The sequence below is a fragment of the Saccharomyces kudriavzevii genome, assembly GCF_947243775.1.
Source record: "Saccharomyces kudriavzevii IFO 1802 strain IFO1802 genome assembly, chromosome: 7".
In the NCBI taxonomy this organism is placed as follows: domain Eukaryota; kingdom Fungi; phylum Ascomycota; class Saccharomycetes; order Saccharomycetales; family Saccharomycetaceae; genus Saccharomyces; species Saccharomyces kudriavzevii.
The window spans coordinates 1,041,898-1,062,505 of NC_079278.1; the positions used below are offsets into that span (position 1 = coordinate 1,041,898).

General features: G+C 39.2%; 10 protein-coding genes across 10 annotated transcripts; 3 read left to right on the forward strand and 7 right to left on the reverse strand.

Annotated features, from left to right (window-relative positions):
* Positions 1-113: 113 nt before the first annotated feature.
* SLH1 (RNA helicase) lies at positions 114-6,137 on the forward strand (the record flags this gene model as incomplete). Its single annotated transcript, XM_056228294.1, has 1 exon — positions 114-6,137. The coding sequence occupies one exon, from the start codon at positions 114-116 to the stop codon at positions 6,135-6,137; it is 6,024 nt and encodes a 2,007-aa protein (XP_056088029.1).
* Positions 6,138-6,248: 111 nt separating this feature from the next.
* On the reverse strand, positions 6,249-6,938 carry EFG1 (Efg1p; the record flags this gene model as incomplete). Its single annotated transcript, XM_056228295.1, has 1 exon — positions 6,249-6,938. One exon carries the CDS (start codon positions 6,936-6,938, stop codon positions 6,249-6,251), a length of 690 nt encoding a protein of 229 aa, XP_056088030.1.
* Positions 6,939-7,164: 226 nt separating this feature from the next.
* On the reverse strand, positions 7,165-7,689 carry SKDI07G5210 (uncharacterized protein; the record flags this gene model as incomplete). The annotated part of the gene is made up of 1 exon (XM_056228296.1): positions 7,165-7,689. One exon carries the CDS (start codon positions 7,687-7,689, stop codon positions 7,165-7,167), a length of 525 nt encoding a protein of 174 aa, XP_056088031.1.
* Positions 7,690-8,378: 689 nt separating this feature from the next.
* Positions 8,379-11,579, reverse strand: TAF1 (histone acetyltransferase; the record flags this gene model as incomplete). Its single annotated transcript, XM_056228297.1, has 1 exon — positions 8,379-11,579. One exon carries the CDS (start codon positions 11,577-11,579, stop codon positions 8,379-8,381), a length of 3,201 nt encoding a protein of 1,066 aa, XP_056088032.1.
* A 181-nt stretch (positions 11,580-11,760) lies between these two features.
* RTT102 (Rtt102p) lies at positions 11,761-12,228 on the forward strand (the record flags this gene model as incomplete). Its single annotated transcript, XM_056228298.1, has 1 exon — positions 11,761-12,228. The coding sequence occupies one exon, from the start codon at positions 11,761-11,763 to the stop codon at positions 12,226-12,228; it is 468 nt and encodes a 155-aa protein (XP_056088033.1).
* A 61-nt stretch (positions 12,229-12,289) lies between these two features.
* On the reverse strand, positions 12,290-13,948 carry RNH70 (Rnh70p; the record flags this gene model as incomplete). Its single annotated transcript, XM_056228299.1, has 1 exon — positions 12,290-13,948. One exon carries the CDS (start codon positions 13,946-13,948, stop codon positions 12,290-12,292), a length of 1,659 nt encoding a protein of 552 aa, XP_056088034.1.
* A 193-nt stretch (positions 13,949-14,141) lies between these two features.
* On the reverse strand, positions 14,142-15,035 carry CAB4 (putative pantetheine-phosphate adenylyltransferase; the record flags this gene model as incomplete). Its single annotated transcript, XM_056228300.1, has 1 exon — positions 14,142-15,035. The coding sequence occupies one exon, from the start codon at positions 15,033-15,035 to the stop codon at positions 14,142-14,144; it is 894 nt and encodes a 297-aa protein (XP_056088035.1).
* A 185-nt stretch (positions 15,036-15,220) lies between these two features.
* On the forward strand, positions 15,221-16,954 carry CWC22 (U2-type spliceosomal complex subunit CWC22; the record flags this gene model as incomplete). The annotated part of the gene is made up of 1 exon (XM_056228301.1): positions 15,221-16,954. The coding sequence occupies one exon, from the start codon at positions 15,221-15,223 to the stop codon at positions 16,952-16,954; it is 1,734 nt and encodes a 577-aa protein (XP_056088036.1).
* Positions 16,955-17,240: 286 nt separating this feature from the next.
* Positions 17,241-18,398, reverse strand: SCW4 (putative family 17 glucosidase; the record flags this gene model as incomplete). The annotated part of the gene is made up of 1 exon (XM_056228302.1): positions 17,241-18,398. The coding sequence occupies one exon, from the start codon at positions 18,396-18,398 to the stop codon at positions 17,241-17,243; it is 1,158 nt and encodes a 385-aa protein (XP_056088037.1).
* Positions 18,399-19,239: 841 nt separating this feature from the next.
* Positions 19,240-20,031, reverse strand: PXR1 (telomerase inhibitor; the record flags this gene model as incomplete). The annotated part of the gene is made up of 1 exon (XM_056228303.1): positions 19,240-20,031. The coding sequence occupies one exon, from the start codon at positions 20,029-20,031 to the stop codon at positions 19,240-19,242; it is 792 nt and encodes a 263-aa protein (XP_056088038.1).
* Positions 20,032-20,608: the final 577 nt, after the last annotated feature.

Genomic DNA, 20,608 nt, shown 5'->3' on the forward strand with positions numbered 1-20,608 from the left:
TTCTTGAGAACTAACAGATAAGATATTGCACCTTTATGTATACATGCTATTTGTTCCACTCCACCTCACTACCTCTCTTCGCTGCTATTTTACATGAATAATCACTTCGGGTAATGAGTGAAAAATTAGCACCAATATGCATTATATTAGAAACTCTTTATGCAAATGACGTATTCGAAGAATTCAATACAATCACAGAAAACAGAACTGAAGAAGTTCCTTATAAATTCAAGATGTCAACTGCGTATTCTGCAGATTCTTCCAAATCCTATATGATTGCAATGCAATCTATGGTTGATGCATCACAAAGCTTTAACCTGGATAAATCAAAAACTTATTTACCAGGTCTTGATAATGAGCTTAAAAAAAAAAGAAAGGAAGATCAAGGTGGAAAAACCGAACTTACTGTCCTTTCTCAAGATAGAAATGACTGGGACGATATATTCGATGAGTTTCAAGACATTTCTTTCTCGCAACTGCAATCTATAATCGATTCATATAAAAAACAAAATGCAGTGGCAATATATAAAAAGATTGGAAACCTAATTGATAAAGCTGCCACAACATTGAGCAGTAATGTGTTGCTGGAAACTGTGCTTCAAGTAGTTTATAATCACCAGAAGCAAGAGTTGGAGAAGGAATTGCTAGATTTTTTAGGAACAGAAAACATAGAGCTCGTTTCTTTGCTACTCCAGCATAGAAGAATGATTATTGCCACGCCTATAGAAACCACAATCCTTTTGATTGAAAATGCAGTGAAATCAACACCAGATTTTTTGACGCAACAAGATATTAGAAACCAGGTTTTACAAAATGCAGAGAATGCCAAGAATCAGAAGTTGAACCCTGCTGATAGGATAATCAAGTACCCACATGTCTTCAGGAAATATGAAGCAGGGTCAACAACCGCTATAGCCTTTGCAGGCCAAAAATTTACCTTGCCAGTGGGGACTACAAGGATGTCATATCAAACTCATGAAGAAATTATAATTCCCGCCGCCACGGACCAGGCGTCCAATAAGAACTATTTGTATACGAAGTTATTGAGAATAAAGGATTTAGATCATTTTTGTAAGACTGTTTTCCCTTATGAGAATTTAAATCAGATACAATCCCTAGTGCACCCTGTAGCTTATAAAACAAATGAAAACATGTTAATTTGTGCACCCACTGGTGCAGGTAAGACAGACATTGCACTGCTTACAATATTAAACATAATAAAACAATTTTCAGTCATCAACGAGGGAAGCGAAATTGACATACAATATGACAGTTTCAAAGTTGTTTATGTCGCCCCCTTAAAAGCGCTGGCTGCTGAGATTGTCGACAAATTCAGTAAGAGCCTAGCACCGTTTAATATTCAAGTGAGAGAGTTAACTGGCGACATGCAATTGACAAAGGCAGAAATCCTAGCCACTCAAGTAATTGTTACCACTCCTGAGAAATGGGATGTTGTTACTCGTAAGGCAAATGGTGACAACGATTTAGTCTCAAAGGTCAAGCTGCTTATTATTGATGAAGTCCATTTATTGCACGAAGATAGGGGTTCAGTCATTGAAACCCTAGTTGCACGTACCTTGAGACAAGTGGAAAGTTCTCAATCAATGATTCGTATTGTTGGTTTATCTGCAACACTGCCGAATTTCATGGATGTGGCGGATTTCTTGGGGGTGAACAGACAAGTCGGTATGTTTTACTTTGATCAATCCTTCCGCCCAAAGCCTTTGGAACAACAACTTTTAGGTTGTAGGGGCAAGGCAGGTAGCAGACAAAGTAAAGAAAACATCGATAAAATTGCTTACGATAAATTAAGTGAAATGATTCAAAGAGGATACCAAGTAATGGTGTTTGTGCATTCAAGGAAGGAAACAGCCAAAAGTGCAAGGGGTTTTATCAAGCTAGCGGAAGCCAATCATGAAGTCGATTTTTTTGCACCTGACCCAATAATCAAGGATAAGTATTCTAGGCAGTTAGTGAAAAACAGAGATAAAGACATGAAGGAAATTTTCCAATTTGGGTTTGGTATTCATCATGCTGGTATGGCCCGTTCAGACAGAAATCTGACTGAAAGAATGTTTAAAGATGGTGCCATTAGAGTTCTATGTTGTACTGCAACATTGGCATGGGGTGTTAACTTACCTGCTGACTGTGTCATTATCAAAGGAACTCAAGTATATGATGCTAAAAAAGGTGGTTTCATCGATCTAGGTATTTCTGATGTTATTCAAATTTTTGGTAGGGGTGGTAGACCTGGTTTTGGTTCCTCAAATGGTACAGGTATTTTGTGCACTTCTAGTGACCGTCTGGACCATTATGTTTCTTTAATCACTCAACAACATCCTATTGAATCTAGATTTGGTTCCAAACTCGTGGATAATCTGAATGCGGAAATTTCACTGGGTAGTGTAACTAATGTAGATGAAGCAATTGAATGGCTCGGATATACATACATGTTTGTCCGTATGAGAAAGAATCCATTTACTTATGGTATTGATTGGGAAGAGGTTTCAAATGACCCACAACTATACGAACGGAGAAGGAAAATGATTATAGTGGCTGCAAGGCGACTGCACGCCCTTCAAATGATTGTCTTTGACGAAATATCCATGCATTTTATTTCGAAAGACCTGGGCAGAGTGTCGTCGGATTTTTATCTCTTAAACGAATCTGTTGAGATATTCAATCAAATGTGTGACCCCAGAGCCACAGAAGCTGATATTTTATCCATGATCAGCATGAGTAGTGAATTTGATGGTATGAAATTTAGAGAAGAAGAATCCAAAGAATTGACAAGGCTTTCTGAAGAATCTGTTGAGTGTCAGATCGGAGGCCAGTTGGATACACCTCAAGGTAAAACGAATGTACTATTGCAGGCTTATATTTCTCAAAGTAGAATTTTTGACTCAGCGCTATCATCAGATTCAAATTATGTTGCCCAAAATTCCATAAGAATTTGTAGAGCATTATTTTTAATAGGTGTCAATAGAAGGTGGGGTAAATTTTCAAATGTTATGCTAAATATCTGTAAATCCATCGAAAAGAGGCTGTGGGCTTTCGACCATCCTCTATGTCAGTTCGATTTGCCTGAAAATATTATTAGACGTATCAGAGATACTAAACCCTCTATCGAACATCTTCTAGAGCTAGAACCGGAAGAGCTTGGACAGTTGGTGCATAATAACAAGGCGGGATCTAAGTTGTATAAAATATTGAGCCGCTTTCCTAAAATCAATATTGAAGCTGAGATTTTCCCTATTACTACAAACGTAATGAGAATTCATGTTGCCTTGGATCCGAACTTCGTATGGGATTCACGGATACATGGCGATGCGCAGTTCTTTTGGGTTTTCGTTGAAGAATCAGACAAATCACGAATTCTTCACTTTGAAAAATTCATTTTGAATAGAAGGAAATTGAATAGCCAACATGAAATGGATTTTATGATCCCATTATCTGACCCATTGCCGCCTCAGGTTGTTGTGAAAACTGTTTCAGACACTTGGATAGGCTGTGAGTCGACCCATGCTATCTCTTTCCAGCATTTAATTAGACCGTTTAACGAAACATTACAAACTAAATTATTGAAGTTGCGTCCTTTACCTACATCGGCCCTTGAAAATCCTTTGGTTGAGTCAATTTATCCTTTCAAGTATTTCAACCCCATGCAAACAATGACATTTTACACACTTTACAATACCAACGAAAACGCGTTTATTGGTTCACCTACAGGCTCTGGTAAGACTATTGTGGCAGAATTAGCTATATGGCATGCCTTCAAAACATTTCCTGGGAAGAAGATTGTTTACATAGCACCAATGAAAGCGTTGGTCCGCGAGAGAGTTGATGACTGGAGGAAAAAAATTACCCCGGTGACTGGAGATAGAGTTGTGGAATTGACTGGTGACTCCTTACCTGACCCGAAAGATGTACATGATGCCACCATTGTGATTACAACACCAGAAAAATTTGATGGTATTTCCCGTAATTGGCAAACCCGTAAATTTGTTCAAGACGTGTCTCTAATTATCATGGATGAAATTCATCTGTTAGCAAGTGATCGTGGTCCCATTTTAGAAATGATTGTTAGTCGTATGAATTACATCTCTTCTCAAACGAAACAACCCGTTAGACTGTTAGGTATGTCAACGGCCGTTTCGAACGCTTATGACATGGCTGGCTGGTTGGGAGTTAAGGACCATGGACTGTACAATTTTCCGTCAAGTGTTCGTCCAGTTCCGTTGAAAATGTACATTGATGGGTTTCCTGACAACTTGGCATTCTGTCCTTTGATGAAAACAATGAATAAGCCAGCATTCATGGCGATTAAACAACACTCTCCAGATAAGCCAGCATTGATTTTTGTGGCATCTCGTAGACAGACTAGACTGACAGCTTTAGATTTGATTCATTTATGTGGGATGGAGGATAATCCACGTAGATTTTTAAATATAGATGATGAGGAAGAGTTACAATATTACTTATCACAGGTTACTGACGAAACTCTAAAGCTATCACTGCAATTTGGTATAGGGTTGCATCATGCAGGTTTAGTGCAGAAAGATCGTTCTATTTCTCATCAATTATTCCAGAAAAACAAGATTATGATTCTGATTGCCACATCAACTTTAGCATGGGGTGTTAATTTACCTGCACACCTGGTCATCATTAAAGGTACCCAATTCTTTGACGCAAAAATAGAAGGCTACAGAGATATGGATTTAACAGATATTTTGCAAATGATGGGAAGAGCTGGTAGACCGGCTTACGATACTACAGGTACTGCTATAGTGTACACAAAGGAATCCAAGAAAATGTTTTATAAGCATTTCTTAAATGCCGGTTTCCCTGTTGAATCTTCGTTGCATAAGGTGCTAGATGATCATTTAGGTGCAGAAATAACATCAGGCAGTATATCCAACAAGCAAGAGGCTTTAGATTTTTTGAGCTGGACATTTTTATTCCGGAGAGCTCATCACAATCCAACGTACTACGGTATCGAAGATGATACAAGTACTACAGGTGTTAGTGAGCATTTGAGCACTTTAATAGATAGTACATTGGAGAACTTACAAGAATCCCAATGTGTTTTATTACATGGAGACGACATTGTTTCAACACCGTTCTTAAGCATATCCTCATACTATTATATTTCGCATTTAACCATACGCCAATTATTGAAGCAAATACATGACCGTGCAACTTTTCAAGAAGTATTAAGATGGTTGTCATTGGCTACTGAGTATAACGAGCTACCTGTAAGAGGTGGTGAAATCATTATGAACGTTGAAATGTCACAGCAATCAAGATATTCTGTTGAGAGTACCTTCATCGATGAATTTGAACTACCAATGTGGGATCCACACGTTAAAACATTTTTATTATTACAGGCACATTTAAGTCGTGTAGACTTACCCATTGCGGATTATATCCAAGATACTGTATCAGTTTTGGACCAATCTCTGCGTATCTTGCAGGCTTATATCGATGTTGCTAGCGAACTTGGCTATTTTCATACGGTATTGACCATGATAAAAATGATGCAATGCATTAAGCAAGGTTATTGGTATGAAGATGATCCTGTTAGTGTGCTACCTGGATTACAACTGAGAAGAATCCGAGATTTCAATTTTAGCGAGCAAGGATTCATGGAAGTATCACAGCAAGACAATAAGAAAATTTTGAGTTTGGAGGAAATAGGGAGATTCGGATATAAGAAATTGGTGAGTGTTTTTAATCAATTAACCTCAGGAATGACAGAAGATGAGGATGTAAAGAAAAAATTCGTCAGTGTTTGCCAAAGGTTGCCAGTTCTAGATAATATAAAGTTCAAAGAACAGGAGAACAACGAAATGTTAAGCTTTCACGGTAGACACTTTTCTAATAAGCATAGTAGCGGGTTTGAAATATATTGTGATAAGTTCCCTAAGACACAGAAAGAGTTATGGTTTTTGATTGGATATAAGGGCGATGAACTGCTGATGACTAAAAGATGTCAACCCAAACAAATAAATAAGGAGGTCATCATACATTGTGAACTATTCATCCCCGAAGAAATTCGTGGGGAGGAATTGCAATTTGCCTTGATTAATGATGCTTTAGGATTACGTTATGATTTGAAGCATAAATTAATGCCCTAGTGAGACCGAAACAAAACAACGACCCCTTTATTAGAGGGAAAAAGAAACTCTGCCTGATATATACACATATATATGTATATACATATATATATAAAACGATTTCGCATGTACTTACTCGAAGAAGTCATCCTCTTCTTCAACCTGCTCCGGTTTATTCGCGCCTTTTGTAGATGATGCGTGTGATTCATCACTATGATCGACTTTATGGGATAAAGTTAATCCAATTGAATCGTCATCCAGTTTCTTGCCCATTAAAATTTCTTCAAAAGATACATCTAGTGTCTTCGTATCCATTCTTTCGGCTACTAAATTGAGAAATTGGTCTCTTTTTATGTTTGTCAATTCTACACCCTTTGGATCCGTAGATGGGACGTCCTTTGGATATAACGCGATGTATTTCTCAGTCTTGGGGAAATTTATCACATAACATAGTTCAATTTTAGCAGCTCTCAGTTTGTCTTGTAGATCTTTATCAACTGTGGATTCATTTGATTTTTTCAACAACTTGTTGTACTTTCTTAGTGCTTTCTTTTTTTCGAAGAATCTCACCATATGATATTTTTTGGCATTGGCCTTGATTTTGTTCTTGAGTTCATTATTCTGCAATTCTAATCGTAAAGCTTGTAGATTTCTTTCTTTTTCTATTATTACAGTAGAGGGCAATATATCCTTCTTCTTCCTTAGTAGTCGTTCTAAATCTCTTATTCTTCTTTTAATTTTGTTTGCACCTGCATCCATTATCTGGGACATCTCCAAAGATGACCCAAGAGCGTTGCTCCTTTTTCCCTGTATTTTAGCCATAATTTCCTCGGTGAGATATATCTTAATGATAGAAAGACAATTGAAATGTGATATTTAATTTTTTCTATTGTTCAATTATGGGGAGGAGATGAGCATGAAAATTTTTCAAATCTGGTTTTTCTCTATGTCCGACAGGGCAGAGACATCCTGAAAATTGGTACTAGAAAATCATCATATTGAAGCGCCAAGAAAGCATTTACCTATTTTAACATATGTACTATATAACTTATCTCCCAACCAACCGAGAAAACCATGATCTGGAATGTTTCTTCGCATGCTTCTGGTTTTCTATCACTTTTTCTTCCAGTTGGGGTAAATTTACTGAAGCTTCCGAACCTGGATTGATGACGGAAAATCCAGGTCTGGCCTTAAATCCCAGTTGGGATGTTTCCAGCTCTTGTAACCAGCGCGGATCTTTCGTTATGGAGTATTCAAATCCACGTATGGTGTCTATAGGCCGTTCGTCTCTAGGTCTTGTTGGATTTGAAATGTCGGGTGTAGTTATATCTCTGCCGAACGTATCTTTCATGGGCTTCAAATTGCCATCTGTATCATAAATAGCATAAGCATTGCATGTTGAGTTTTCGGTTAGAGGATGGTTCTTTTGGAAGTTAGAAAATGTGGCTTCTTCAAAAGGCTGGGCTTCCTGAACAGCTTCAAGAATTGGGGCGGTTAATGAGGACGAACGTAATTTAACCCCTGACATGTCATCATCTCTGTCACTCTTATCTGAACTTTTAAAATGTAGCATTTTTGTTTATCTGTATTCTCAAGGTCTTTCAAATTTGGCTTGAAGAAATGCCTGCTAGGAAATTTCCAGTAATATATATAGGGAAGATAATATCTTCATATTTTTGTGTGCGTCACAAATGTTTATAAAATTAAAAAAAGTGTTGTTTGCTAGTAATAAGCCATGTAAAGGAACGTTTATTAGCAGTAGAAACAAGTTTGCACGAGGGCAAGGTTTTATAAATTACAAAGGGATAAATAGTTCTAGATTCATAACCAACTTTTGACAAAGAAAAAGTAGGTAGTAAGGAAAAAGGACCTTATTAAAATCTGTTGCCCACGACTCTTCTCTTCATATTAGTAGTTTTTCACATTGATAGAAAACCTTGATGTAAGGCCCAATTAACGTTGAAACATTTCTTTTTTAAAACAGGATTTGAACACCAACGAAGAAGAGATATTTCTAGTATTGGGTCCGAACCATCAAGCTAACATCTACATATATGCTTCTTATATTGCGGGGTGAAAATTACATGCTCTCATTAGCATTTATTATTCTTGATCGCCAACAGTTCAAAAATATAACTCGGTCAGTGACCGCAATCATCACCAACGCATGGAAGATGACATACAAATACATTTCTTTATTATTACATTATAACGGAAAGCTTTACAGAAGCTTTATTTACTGAATATGTCTGTATGTAGAATCTACTTCGGTGAAACCGGATCATCTCTGCTACTATACATCGGACAGGATTTATTTGTCCTAATATGTCCAATTTGCCCACAGGTCGCGCATCTTCTAGTCGTGTTTTTACTCTTGATTTTCGTTATTTTACCGTCCATTACACCGGAAAAGTCGCTAACATTGTCCATGAAGCCTTCCGTTTTTGTGGCACCGTTATTTTTCTTCGAGTTTTGTCTTGCTGCCCTACGTTGCTGTGATTTTTCCAAATTAGCTAATTCTAACTGTAACAGTTTTTTTTGTTTCTCAAGTTCTTCCAAATTGTTTATCTTTGAAGTATCTTCTTCTAATAATTTGTTGACGTCTTCCTTATCTTGTTCTTTGATTCTCATGTACCCCTGAATAACTCTGGGATCTCTTATGAAAATCGTCTGTCTTTGAATTATACCGTTTTCGTCTCTTTTCTTTCTGATAATTTTCAAAATCTTCTTATCATCCCTCTCTGTCTTGACATGTTTATTGGTTTTATTAATCTCATCAGGATTATTCATTTCTTCAAATGGGTTACTTATACTCAGCGATTTTGTGTGCGTATACCACGTCTTGGCGATCTCTTCATCATAGGCTTTTTGTTGTTGCGCCACGTTATAGCTATGGGTATTGGTACCTTTTTTATTTGAACTATTGTTATTTTCAGAGGGTGAGCCTGACTTAACAAACCCACCTTTCATCGATGTTTTCAAAAATGAAAAACCCTCTCCGCAGCCAGTTGGGTCGCCTACACCATGTATTTGAATCATGGCTCGCATTTGAGTAGAATTTATGAAATTCTTTGTGACATTCCAAAGCAGCAGGTTTTCCTCCAAGGATTTCAGTTTGGAATCAAAATTAAATGCTTCGTTATCTTCTTGAAATTGTAAACCTTGATTCATTGATTCAACTTGACTGATTTGTTCCGGCGTGATTAAACTTTTTACAGTTTCATTATCTAACAATTTTTCATCATCTTTAAGCCTCCAGAGGCCTTTTTCAGGACCATCTCGTTGGTACTTCATAAATTCCTTCACCTTTTGTCTATTTTGCCCATAATCCTGGTCTGGAAAGTGTTTCGCAATAGGATCAATCGAAATTGCTTTGCTACGGTTGTGGTTTAAAATTCTATAGATGATCATTTTCAGCCTTGTTGCTTTCATTGACGTAACTTTTCTTGAGTTAGGTCCAGGAATCTCTTCAACTGGAAATGTTTGTCCCACCGTAAAAAGGTGATTGATATTACGTAAATAAAATCGATTGCTTATACCAAATCCTGAACTTCTTATCAAAAGAAAGTCTGTTCCTGAGATATCATGCTTGAAGACGGGTGCTCTAACCATATTATTGTATAGTGTGGGGACGATATGACCAGGTTCCACAAACCCGAAATTCCAAAATGGTGATTTATCCTGAACACCCAAAACGTGAGTTTCACCAACAGGTAGTTTTGGCCTTAAGGTATCTTGTTCATTTGATTTACGATAATAATTGATCAATTTATTTGCCATACCAAATTTGGACAACGCAACTGGCGTTTGCTCAGAGTATTCCATCAAATAAACGGGAGCTGTATCGCCGATTGTTAGATCCTGAGAGGTGGAAAATGATTCTTTTACATCTTTACCCTTATCTCTTTTCCTCTTCCGCGCTTTTAGCTTGCTGAAGACAATTTTGGTACCTGGTCTGATATGCGAGCCGAAGTTCTCACGATGGAAATGTCTTAGTTGATATCTAGGAACAGCCACTTTGTAAAATGGAGATTGTAAATTGATAGCAGGTTGAGAATGCTGGATATTTAGGTTCGATATGGTAGAACGAACTTTGGTTTGATGTGTTTTTCTCAAGATTTGATATTTATCATCATTAGATAAATTGAATTTCTCTTGTAAGGTCGTCTCACTAATGGGAAGTGTTAAGTTATTACTATCTAATCGTTGCTTTTGCTGCGCTGCATTATCCATGTTCTCGACCATTAATAACAGTTTCTCATCATTCATATTTAACTCAGCATGCTTCGACTCTTTCAAGTTGGCATCTATAATCATATCTTCATCCCACTGCCAGTCTTCGGCAACATCTTCAATCAAGTTCTTTAACTTATAACGTCCAGAAGAGTTTAAGTCAGATGCTATGGGTGCCTCCGTTGAAATGGTGCTTGGTAGAGGGTCTTGGTCGATGATTTTTTCTTGATCCCAATCATCAGTAGCGATCAATAAATCTTCGGATATTATCTTCTCATCATGAATGATCTTACGTTTCTTTTGCTGCTCTTTGATAGGAAAAAGCTCCTCAATAGAAACATGTATCAGACCTCTCCGGGAAGCAGAAGAACTATCTTGAAGCAAATTACTTTTTCCTCGGTAAGTAGGAGATAGATAAAACGATGTCTTTGAATTGAATAGCCTTTTGTCATCCTGTTGGACTTTAAATCTCAAATTCAGAGGCATGAACGGTTTCTTTACCCTAGAGGCATCCCTGTGCCAATGGTAAGGTGCATATTTTCTATAAATCAACTTGTTCCATTTTAAAGTTTTCCCCTTTTCAAAATCAGGAAAGTATTTCTTTAAGAGATATTTTTCATGGTTTATCAAGTCTAATTTGGTAGGCATCTTATGCTTATTACGGGATATTTGCGGTTCCATGGTGAACCCATCATTCATTGTCATATTATCAGCATTAACATCGTTGACTGAAAGCTGAGAGTGGCCAATTTCATTCGCACCACCGCTACCATCGAGAACGCCTGTTTCAGTGGCGAGATGGATTTCATTTGCATCCATTCCCATAAACAACGCATTGCTCGTAGCAGGAGCGCCTCCATCATCTTCCAAGATAAATTCTTGCGACAAACCTCTATTAATACCAGGTAATTGTAGATTCAAGTTATTCGAGGCCATGCTCATTACAGAATCACTGTCGTTACCACCATTATACACGCTCATATTGATCATGTTTGCGTGCAAATTAGCATCCGTTTCCTCCGGCAAATCGTCTTCATCAGCAAGCTCATCTTCGTCCTCAAAGTCCACAGCATCTGGTAAATGTTCCGTATAATCTTTTGTACTGGCACCTTCGTTTCCACCAATGTATGACCCGATCTCCAAAGAACCAAATTCCCCACCAAAGATTGCCTCATAGGCTTCATCCTCCTTGGTTAAGTTGCTCTTGCTGGACTCCTGCTGCTTCACCATGGCGTCTTATCCTCTTGTTCTGCTTCTTCCTTTTCTCCCAGTGTTTGCTACAATTACAATTCTCCCAACAGCTGTTTTGAATCTATCGCCGCGAAGTGAAATTGTTCACTAGTTTGCTATTGAACTAGGCGATAAAACCCAAAGTTACAAGTAAAGGTAACAACAGCAAGAAAAAAGGGAAATGGATCCTCAGACGTTGATTGTCAAGGCCAATAAAGTTTCATACTATGGTAGCTCCATCGGTGGAGAATCTTGGAGGTATGATTGGTTTCAACCATCTAAAATAAGCTCCACTGCGCAGCAACCACAGCAGCAAGCGGGAAACTTTGAGAATAACTTGGAGAAATATCCGTTCAAGTATAAAACATGGTTGAAGAACCAAGAAAATGAGAAGAGTTTACAGGAAGGGGACTGTGAGGATATACTGGACCTGACGCAATTTGATAGAACAATACGGAAAAAGTCGCCAAACCCATCGCACGTTAAAGGGGACACGAATAGCAGTGCTCCTTCTACTAACCAAGAGAACGAAGCTCTTAGTATGGACGACATAAGAGGTGCTGTCGGTAATAGTGAGGCTATCCCTGGTCTATCTGCCGGAGTGAACAATGAGAAGCCAGAGCAGAGTAAAGATGTGGAGATGAATTAAATTGAAAATCAGTTCGCACACTTCTGTATATGTGCATATATATATATATATATATATAAGATTATTTTACAGTAAATAATGCTACACCATCTCGGGCCAATTTTATGGCTTCCACTATTTCAGGTTCCATTTCATGCCTTTTATCTAATCTCTCCTTTTTATCTTGGATTAACTCCAATTCACTTGAAAGACTGTTCCATGGTCTGGTATCGCCTGTGCCCGACATGACCAAAATCATGGTACCTGGCGTGGCTTCCTCGTATAATTGGGTAAGATTCTGTCCAATATCTTGAAGAACCATGGATGCATCCAATGAATCATTGCCTTTCCGGGGCTTTTTATTGTAATTACGTGATCTCTCCAAGTTTTTCAACCTCCCCACAACAAGCTTTATATCCCCATTCAAACTTTTGTGAACGTGTGTCCATGTTTCATTATCCTCGACACAACGGATTAAATGGCCCTTGGAGTCGTCTTCGGTGTGGTCCTTGACGATCATATCATTCAGTAGCATGGTCTTCACTTCGAAACGATGCAATTTGGAAAATAAGTTCTCGGTGTTGATACCTATACCAAACGCCAAACCATTTAAAATTTTCAGTTTTGTCAACTCGAGACACGCTCTTGCATCCTCAACAGAATCGTGTTCACCATTTTGGATACTTTTATTCAAAAATGTCTCACTCAAGTACTTCAAACTTGGCTTGAAAGGATCACCAGCCTTATGATGGTATATAATGGCCGTGTCCACAATCTTTGGGTGCTTCAACTTAGTCACCTTCAAGTCATTTTGTAACGAGTGTCCAATCAAAATATCTGAACGACTTATTATCCCTAGTAAATCTTGTTGCACTTCTGAAAGCGTTTTCTTGGCGCTAGTGGCCAGCTTTTCCTCAGTTATGCCACTGTAACGAGTCAAGTAGTCCACTATGGGAACATCAGGCATTACTAACTCTTCGTAAATGACCTCATTATCAAAGTTGACTATAGAAATTCTGGTAAGAACCAAACCTTGCTCGGAAAGACACATTTCGCAGTCCAATGCAAAGATGTGCGAACCATCATGAGCAAAATCGACAGTCTGTACCCAGTCTGCATCATTTTTGTCTTCAGAATCTAATGGGTAGTCGTTCGCCACCAACTGCTGTTCGGATAAAACCAAATCGTTGATGGTAATCTTTTTTTTCTTTTGTAATTCCTTCAGCTTATTTATTTTCTCCAGTTTAGACAGCCCAACATTAATGAATGAATTGTATGGTGAAAATAGCGTCATCTTGGAACCCGGAGCCATCACTGCAAAAGTATGGAAGTTAGCAGCAACTTTCTCGGGAAAATACTTGAACTTGTCATCACTGAGTTCATTGAATGCCCTCTTGCCGTTTTCAAAATCGCCTGGTTGTAGGCCTGGAATGAACAAAACAACCATTTTTTTTAAACTTGATCTATTGCTGATATCTATCCATTTGGGAGAGTTGTTTTCAGCCTGTAGCAAGTATTGAGTCATGTCTCTCACATCTTTGACACCAGTTCCTTTTTCGACAACAGCTTTTTGCAAAGTACATGTCACAGGCCTCTCTTTCCTTTTTTTCTTGCTCTTCTTCACTTCCAACTTCACCTCTGCATTTTCATTTTCTTGAACGGAAGTCTTTGACAACCTTCTTTTCTTCGATACCACAGCCACATTACTTACCAAATTGGTATCAGGCGCTTCTGCTTGCATGATATACTTTGGCGTAGCCTTTTACCGTTCCTTTCTCAGCCATTTTTGGTATTGCCATTTGCCAAGTCTTTCTTCCATTTCTATTGTGTTCTCGCGCCATTTATAAAAAGTTAACGATAATAATAATAATAAAATACAGCAAAAAAAAAAATAGATATTCTTACAAATAGGGAATTCACAGGGCGCCCATTGGCTAGTTTGAGGAATGAGATGCCTGATAAAGGCGTCTTATCTCTGTACTGCTCAGTTTCTCACTCCAGCCGTCTTCCTCTCTACCCCCAAGCACATTAACCACATGCACTGTCAATGGGTTCATGCCCTTTCCAATTCTAGTCTTATTCACTGTCTCTGCCCCGCCGATAGTTTCTCTACTCACAACTAAACATTCTATCTCGGGGACTTTTCCAGTAGGCCCACAAACATCCTTCAAGGGGACTAGTTCCACCAAAAGGTTCGGTTTTAGTAGCTCGATGAATTGACTCACATGACTGCATCGGGTCTCGTAAGGCTCGATTAACTCCTTGTACTTCTTGTTTTGCAGTAGTTCATCGCAAGTAATCCCACAAATCAGCCTTTGGGACGTGATGAATGTCGAGACGCTCAGCAATATCTTATGTCCGTCGTGGATGTGATCAAATGTCCCACCCAATGCGGTTACAGGAAATTTGTCAGCATCCTTAGGACCCACTATCTCTTCCGCGCTATCGCCATGGACTGCATAGTGTTCTATAGTGCGGCACTGTTTAGCGTCCAGCTCTAGCTGCCACGTCTCGAAGGTGGAGCGTTGTGGCAACAAACCCATTTTCCATTGCAAATTACTTTTTAAGAAATGTTTGTTGTTGAAAATAATATTGATCCCAGTGTTGATCATGTCATATCCCAAAAGAACATCTCTGATGATACTGTACATCTTCCCCAGCGCAGAATCCAACTGGAATGATGTTTTAAATTCAGGGACAACCACTACATCCAGTTGGCTTTGCCATTCTCTCAAGAACGGAATCGTTCGTCTTATGATTGTCTGTAAAGTAGCACCAGGCAGTATATAAGGAAGTACAACCAGGACCCTGGAACTTTCCTCAACCATCTTACACTGTTTTCGTTTAGCCTTCTAGTCCTCACCATGTTTCTATTGTGACGGTCCCTGTTTTTTATCTTTTTCCATTACGTACTCTTGAAAAATTTGACGCTGCTATTTACTATTGTATTCATTACTTCGTAAAAATGGAAACAATAAAAGAAATTAAAAGAGAGTATATACCACTAATTAGCATGTCCGCTGCCATCAACCAAGATGATGACTTGAAATTCCAGAGGGAAAACTGGGAAATGATAAAGACACATGTTGCACCCATAATATCCGATCTAACAGTAGACAACTTGCTGAAATCATATGAGGATCTGTTTCAGGTCAATATAATTCTCGGTGGAAACGTTGTTTGCAGAAGTGTCGTAGATTTTGTCCTCAAGAAAGAGAATAATCAGAGAATTCCTGCGTTAGCCGCTTTGATCGCTTTGTTGAATTCCGATGTTCCTCAAATTGGTAAGATTTTAACCAAAGAACTAATGCTAACTTTTGTGAAGCAGTTCAACCGCAGTGATTATTCATCGTGCGAAAACCTTCTTCAATGTTTGTCCATTATGTTTCTTTATGACGTGGTACATGAAATTGTCATCCTACAGATTCTGTTGCTACTGCTGGAGAAGAATTCTTTACGATTGGTCATTGCAGTGTTGAAAACATGTGGCTGGAGGCTTGAAGTTGTTAGCAGAAGGACTCACAATATGATTTGGGAGAAACTAAGGTATATTTTACAAACGCAGGACTTATCCAGAACGCTGCGTGAGGGCCTGGAAGAACTATTTGAAATTAGACAGAAACATTATAAAAATGAGTCTGAAGCTCTACTTGTATTGAATCCAACAGACTATACCGTCAACACGCACTCATATATTGTTAATGATGAAGATGAAGCTAACAGCGAATTGGGAAATTTTGAGAAATGTACAAGGTTTGATGAATTGGTCAAGGCATTCGACATCCTGCGACAAAAATTCCTGATAAACAGCGAATCTAACTCGAATTATGGTAGGAATGATCAGTTACAAATTAGTGACATGACTTCTGCGAACGATGTCGAGTTCAAAAAGAAAATTTATTTGATTTTGAAAAGTTCACTATCAGGTGACGAAGCAGCGCACAAGTTATTAAAATTGAAGATCGCTAACAATTTGAAAAAAAATGTCGTGGATATCATCATCAAATCTAGTTTACAAGAATCTACCTTCTCTAAATTCTACTCTATTTTGTCTGAACGTATGATTACGTTCCACAGGAGTTGGCAGATTGCCTACAATGAGACTTTCGAGCAAAACTACGCACAAGACATTGAAGATTACGAAACTGACCAGTTACGGATCTTGGGTAAGTTTTGGGGACATTTGATCTCCTATGAATTTCTTCCGATAAATTGTCTTACGATAATCCAGTTAACTGAGGAGGACTCGTGTCCACAAGGAAGAATTTTCATAAAGTTCCTGTTTCAAGAGTTAGTTAACGAGTTGGGATTAGATGAGTTACAAAGAAGATTAAGTTCCTATAAACTTAAAGGGCTGTTCCCACTGGAGGGGGACGCTGATCACATCAGATACTCTATAAATTTCTTCACGGCCATAGGGCTCGGTATATTGACGGAGGAGTTGAGAGATCAATTGACAATTATTCAAGAAATTGAAGGCGCACAAGAAGAGGAACAAAAATTGAAAAGGGAAAAGGAACTTGAGAACTTAAGGAAAACGGCCAGGCAGTCACAACCGTCTCAAGGGCCCAAAATTCACGAATCCAGATTATTCTTACAAGATGATGTTGAAAGAAATAGCAGGTCAAGATCACCGCCATCCGTCGCCGGTAGAAAACGTGTCAGATCAAGAACGCCGCCAGGACGCCCAAGAAATCATCATAACAGATCCCGAACTCCACCTGCAAGAAGACAACGACAAAGATGAAGTATCACGCCAAGAGTACGACAACATCGAAACGTCTAACTATAAATACTTGACATAATCTCTAGTTTAAAGAATATAATTATAGCCAAAGAAAGAAGAGACTGTATTCCTGTATTTAATCAAATATACAAAAATACAGAAAAAGATACAAACGAACCAAAACAGGACAATAGAAAAAGCGGTCCTGGAATAATAGAGAAAAGGAATATAAAAGTCTTAAATCAAAGTTAAAAATAGTGGGTATTATTTTTTAAAATAAGAGTTTTTTCTTTACTACCGAGTAAATTTATTCATTGGATAGAACACCAAAGTATTTTTCAACACCATAGGCACCGTCGGCCTTCCAGTAGTCGTTGAAGGCAGTGAATAAGAAGGTATCAGAACCACAGGAGCTAGTGATGGCGGAAACAGCGTCCTTTTGGTTTTCCTTAGATGGAACGGCAACACCGTAGGTTTCACCCTTTGATGGCCAGCCAGATTCAGTGATGATAACATCCTTCTTACCGTCACAAGCGGTATAGACTCTTTGGATTTGTTGTAATAGCCATTTCCCGGAGTCTTGGGCAACAGTGTTCTGGTCAAAGTAAGCATGGGCGTTAACAGCCATGTAATCAGAGTAGTCACACAGCTCTGGGTTGTTGATGACGGAAATGAAGGTGTCAACGGAAACAACAGGGCCAGTGTAGCCAGCAGCCTTCAAAGCAGCTCTACCAGTGTCAATGTATTGACCAACTTGAGATGGAGTAGCTTGGTTACTGTTAACCAACTCGTTACCAATGGAAACAGTGGTGACGTCATTCCAAGAACCATAGGATTCGACGGCGGACTTGATGGCGTCAACACTATCTTGAATTTGGTCAACATAGTAAACACCTAAGAAAAGCTTTTGGCTGGAAGCCTTGGCCTTGAAAACGTTTTCAACTTGGTTACAGTCGGTACCGTATAATCTGATGACTGGGAAGTCAGTTAATTGCGCTAAATCAGAAGCAACTTCGCTAGCAGATTTACAAGCACCACTGGATTCGTATGGGGTATAGGTGATACCTCTGACACCAGAGGCAAAGTCGCTGACGTCTTCACTGGAAGAGGCAGTGGATGAAGCCTGAGCGGAAGAAGAAGAGTGAGCGGAAGTAGCAGCAGAAGCTGGAGATGCGGCAGCAGCAGAAGCTTGAGACTTGCTGTCAGAAGTGGTAACGGCAGCAGCAGCAGGGGCAGCGGCAGAAGAAGTGGTAACGGCAGCGGCAGCTGGAGCAGACTTGGCAACAGCGTTTTCTTGCACCGCAGCAACTTGGGTTGGGGCGGCACCATTAACAATGATAGTGGTTTGTTGCTGAACAGTAGTGGTGACTATAGCACGCTTGTCCTTGTGTTCATGGTTAGCAGGGGCAGCAAGGGCAGCAGCAGATAATAGGGAGGCAGAAGCAATCAAGTTGGAGAAACGCATGTTTATTCTAGTGTGGTTTTTAGTACGGCTTGCTAGTAGATAAAACGATTGTAGGTGTAAAAGAATGACTTAGTTGGAATTAGTTAGATATCTAGCTTGACCTTTTGAGGGAACGACTTCTAAAAAAACAGCAAGAGTAAACGATTGAAATGAGAATAAACAAATTGCTTGAAGAAGACAAGGAATACAAATTTATCGCCTATATGGCAGTTTTATAAAACCGAGATCTTTTTTCTCGAGGAATGAAAAAAAAAACAAAGAAACAAAAACAACGGTGCCGTTTTTGAAACAACAGGGAAAATTTCTGAAAAAAAAAATGCGCGAGAGAAAAAGAGCATCTATGTGCCTCTTTTCCGCATTAGGAGAGGCTAAACGAAAGGGGAAAAGAGGTGCGTTGCGGGTTTCTCTGAGAGGAAGCCCCGTTCTAGCGGGGTGTCACGCGAAAAACCGTGCCTTCAAAGATAAAAACACGTTCGGAAATGTATCGTACAGAGCTGTATATGGTTGTGTTCTCGATTAGGTCCGGCTAGGCATCTGGGGTCTTTCCTAATCGGGAGTTAACGAGCTCGATTAGCCATCAGTTGATGGATTTGGCTACACTGGTCGGCCCGTACATCACTCATGCAGAGGCTTTATGGAAGGTTTGGTAAACGTTAACAGCAGTGATTCGACATGTCGAAGTCTTATTCATATTAATTAGACTACTTACTAGGATAACTATGTATGCCGTAGGTTTACACCGGATTTTTCTTTCTTGGTCTTAGGGGACGGTTTCCCTGCTCTATACATATTTTGCTAAACGTGCAAACTGGCCAGCTGGTCACACAATAGAATGGAAAGTTTAGTCGTTTGTTATCATGAAGATCTCATTCAATGCCTTGGAATCCATCAATGCAGCCCTCTTTTGTCTGATCCACTTAGAGCGCACTGATAGCCTTGTGTTTACTGCATCTGGGATATTAGACGCAGATTTGCTGGATTTCAATTTCGACGTTCTTTTCGTATCTTTGGCCCTTTTCTCCTTCTTCAGCTTTTTCTCCTCCTTCTTGTGTTTCTTGTGCTCCTTCTTGTCTTTTTTGTGCTTCTTGTGTTTCTTGAGATTTTTATGCTTTTTGTGCTTCGTTTTCTCACTTTTTCCATCCTCGTCCTCATCTTCGCTGTCGTCTCCCTCACTCTTTCTTTTTTTCATATTTGAATATTTTTTTAGTTTGTGAGTCTTCGGGTCCCAAGTACTTGCCAGAACTTCTCCCCTGACAAAGCTGATACCCCATTTTCCGTCGATGATTTTCTGCTTCCTCTGCGTATCCAATTCCTGGGATATTTCGCTTTCTTTTCCGTTTAACCTACCAAGGATTCTCTGAAAGACGTCCAACCCAGCGCACTCGCCGTTGTCAAACTCGTCTTTTTTCTCCTTACGCTTCAGTTTTGCGCCGAGTCCAACGTTGTCGTCCTTAATCGATACTTTTATATGCGAAGTTTGTGAGTCCATGGGGGATAGACCGAGACCCATACCAGGCTTCCATCCGAACTTTTCTAGGAATTGGTGCCCGAACCTCGACGTATCGTTACTCCATGCCGTATTCCTGGGGTCCAAACCAAACCGCTGTTTTGTTCTTGTAGCTGCCAAACCCATCCTACTTGTTTTCTATCGCTGCACCTGGTTATGTGTTACTATCAAGTACTCATCTCATCGCTACTCTTGAACAAATTTTTTTTTTCTTTTTTTCTTTTTTTTTTTTTTCAGCTCGTTATTTTCAAGCTCTTACCCGGTTGAGGTGACTTTGGTGAAGAACCCAGCAAGGAAAAAAAACAATGAACTCTCTCCTGGCGGCTAATCAGTGAATCAATCAATCGCCTCCTCACTCAGAGTAAAACAAAAGGAAGGAGGGTTAAAGAAAACTAAGAAAAAAGAAGACAACAACAATACCGCAAAGGAGTTGTTTTGCAATCGAACAAACATTATTACTCTACGAAACCCACATGACTTCCTGAAAGGGGCAAACAACCGCGGGGAGATGTGTCTCTCTCCCGCTATAACCGCCACTGGTATCCCTCCTTACGGCCCAACTCCTATTGAATGGAAGAGGGGGGTTTTGTCACCAAATTATGCCATGGAACCACTACTGACCGGGCTCAGCTGAGTTCTGTGTTAAGTTGACTAACTTCTTTACTTTCATGCTGCATCTTATACACTACGTGTCACCATTCCA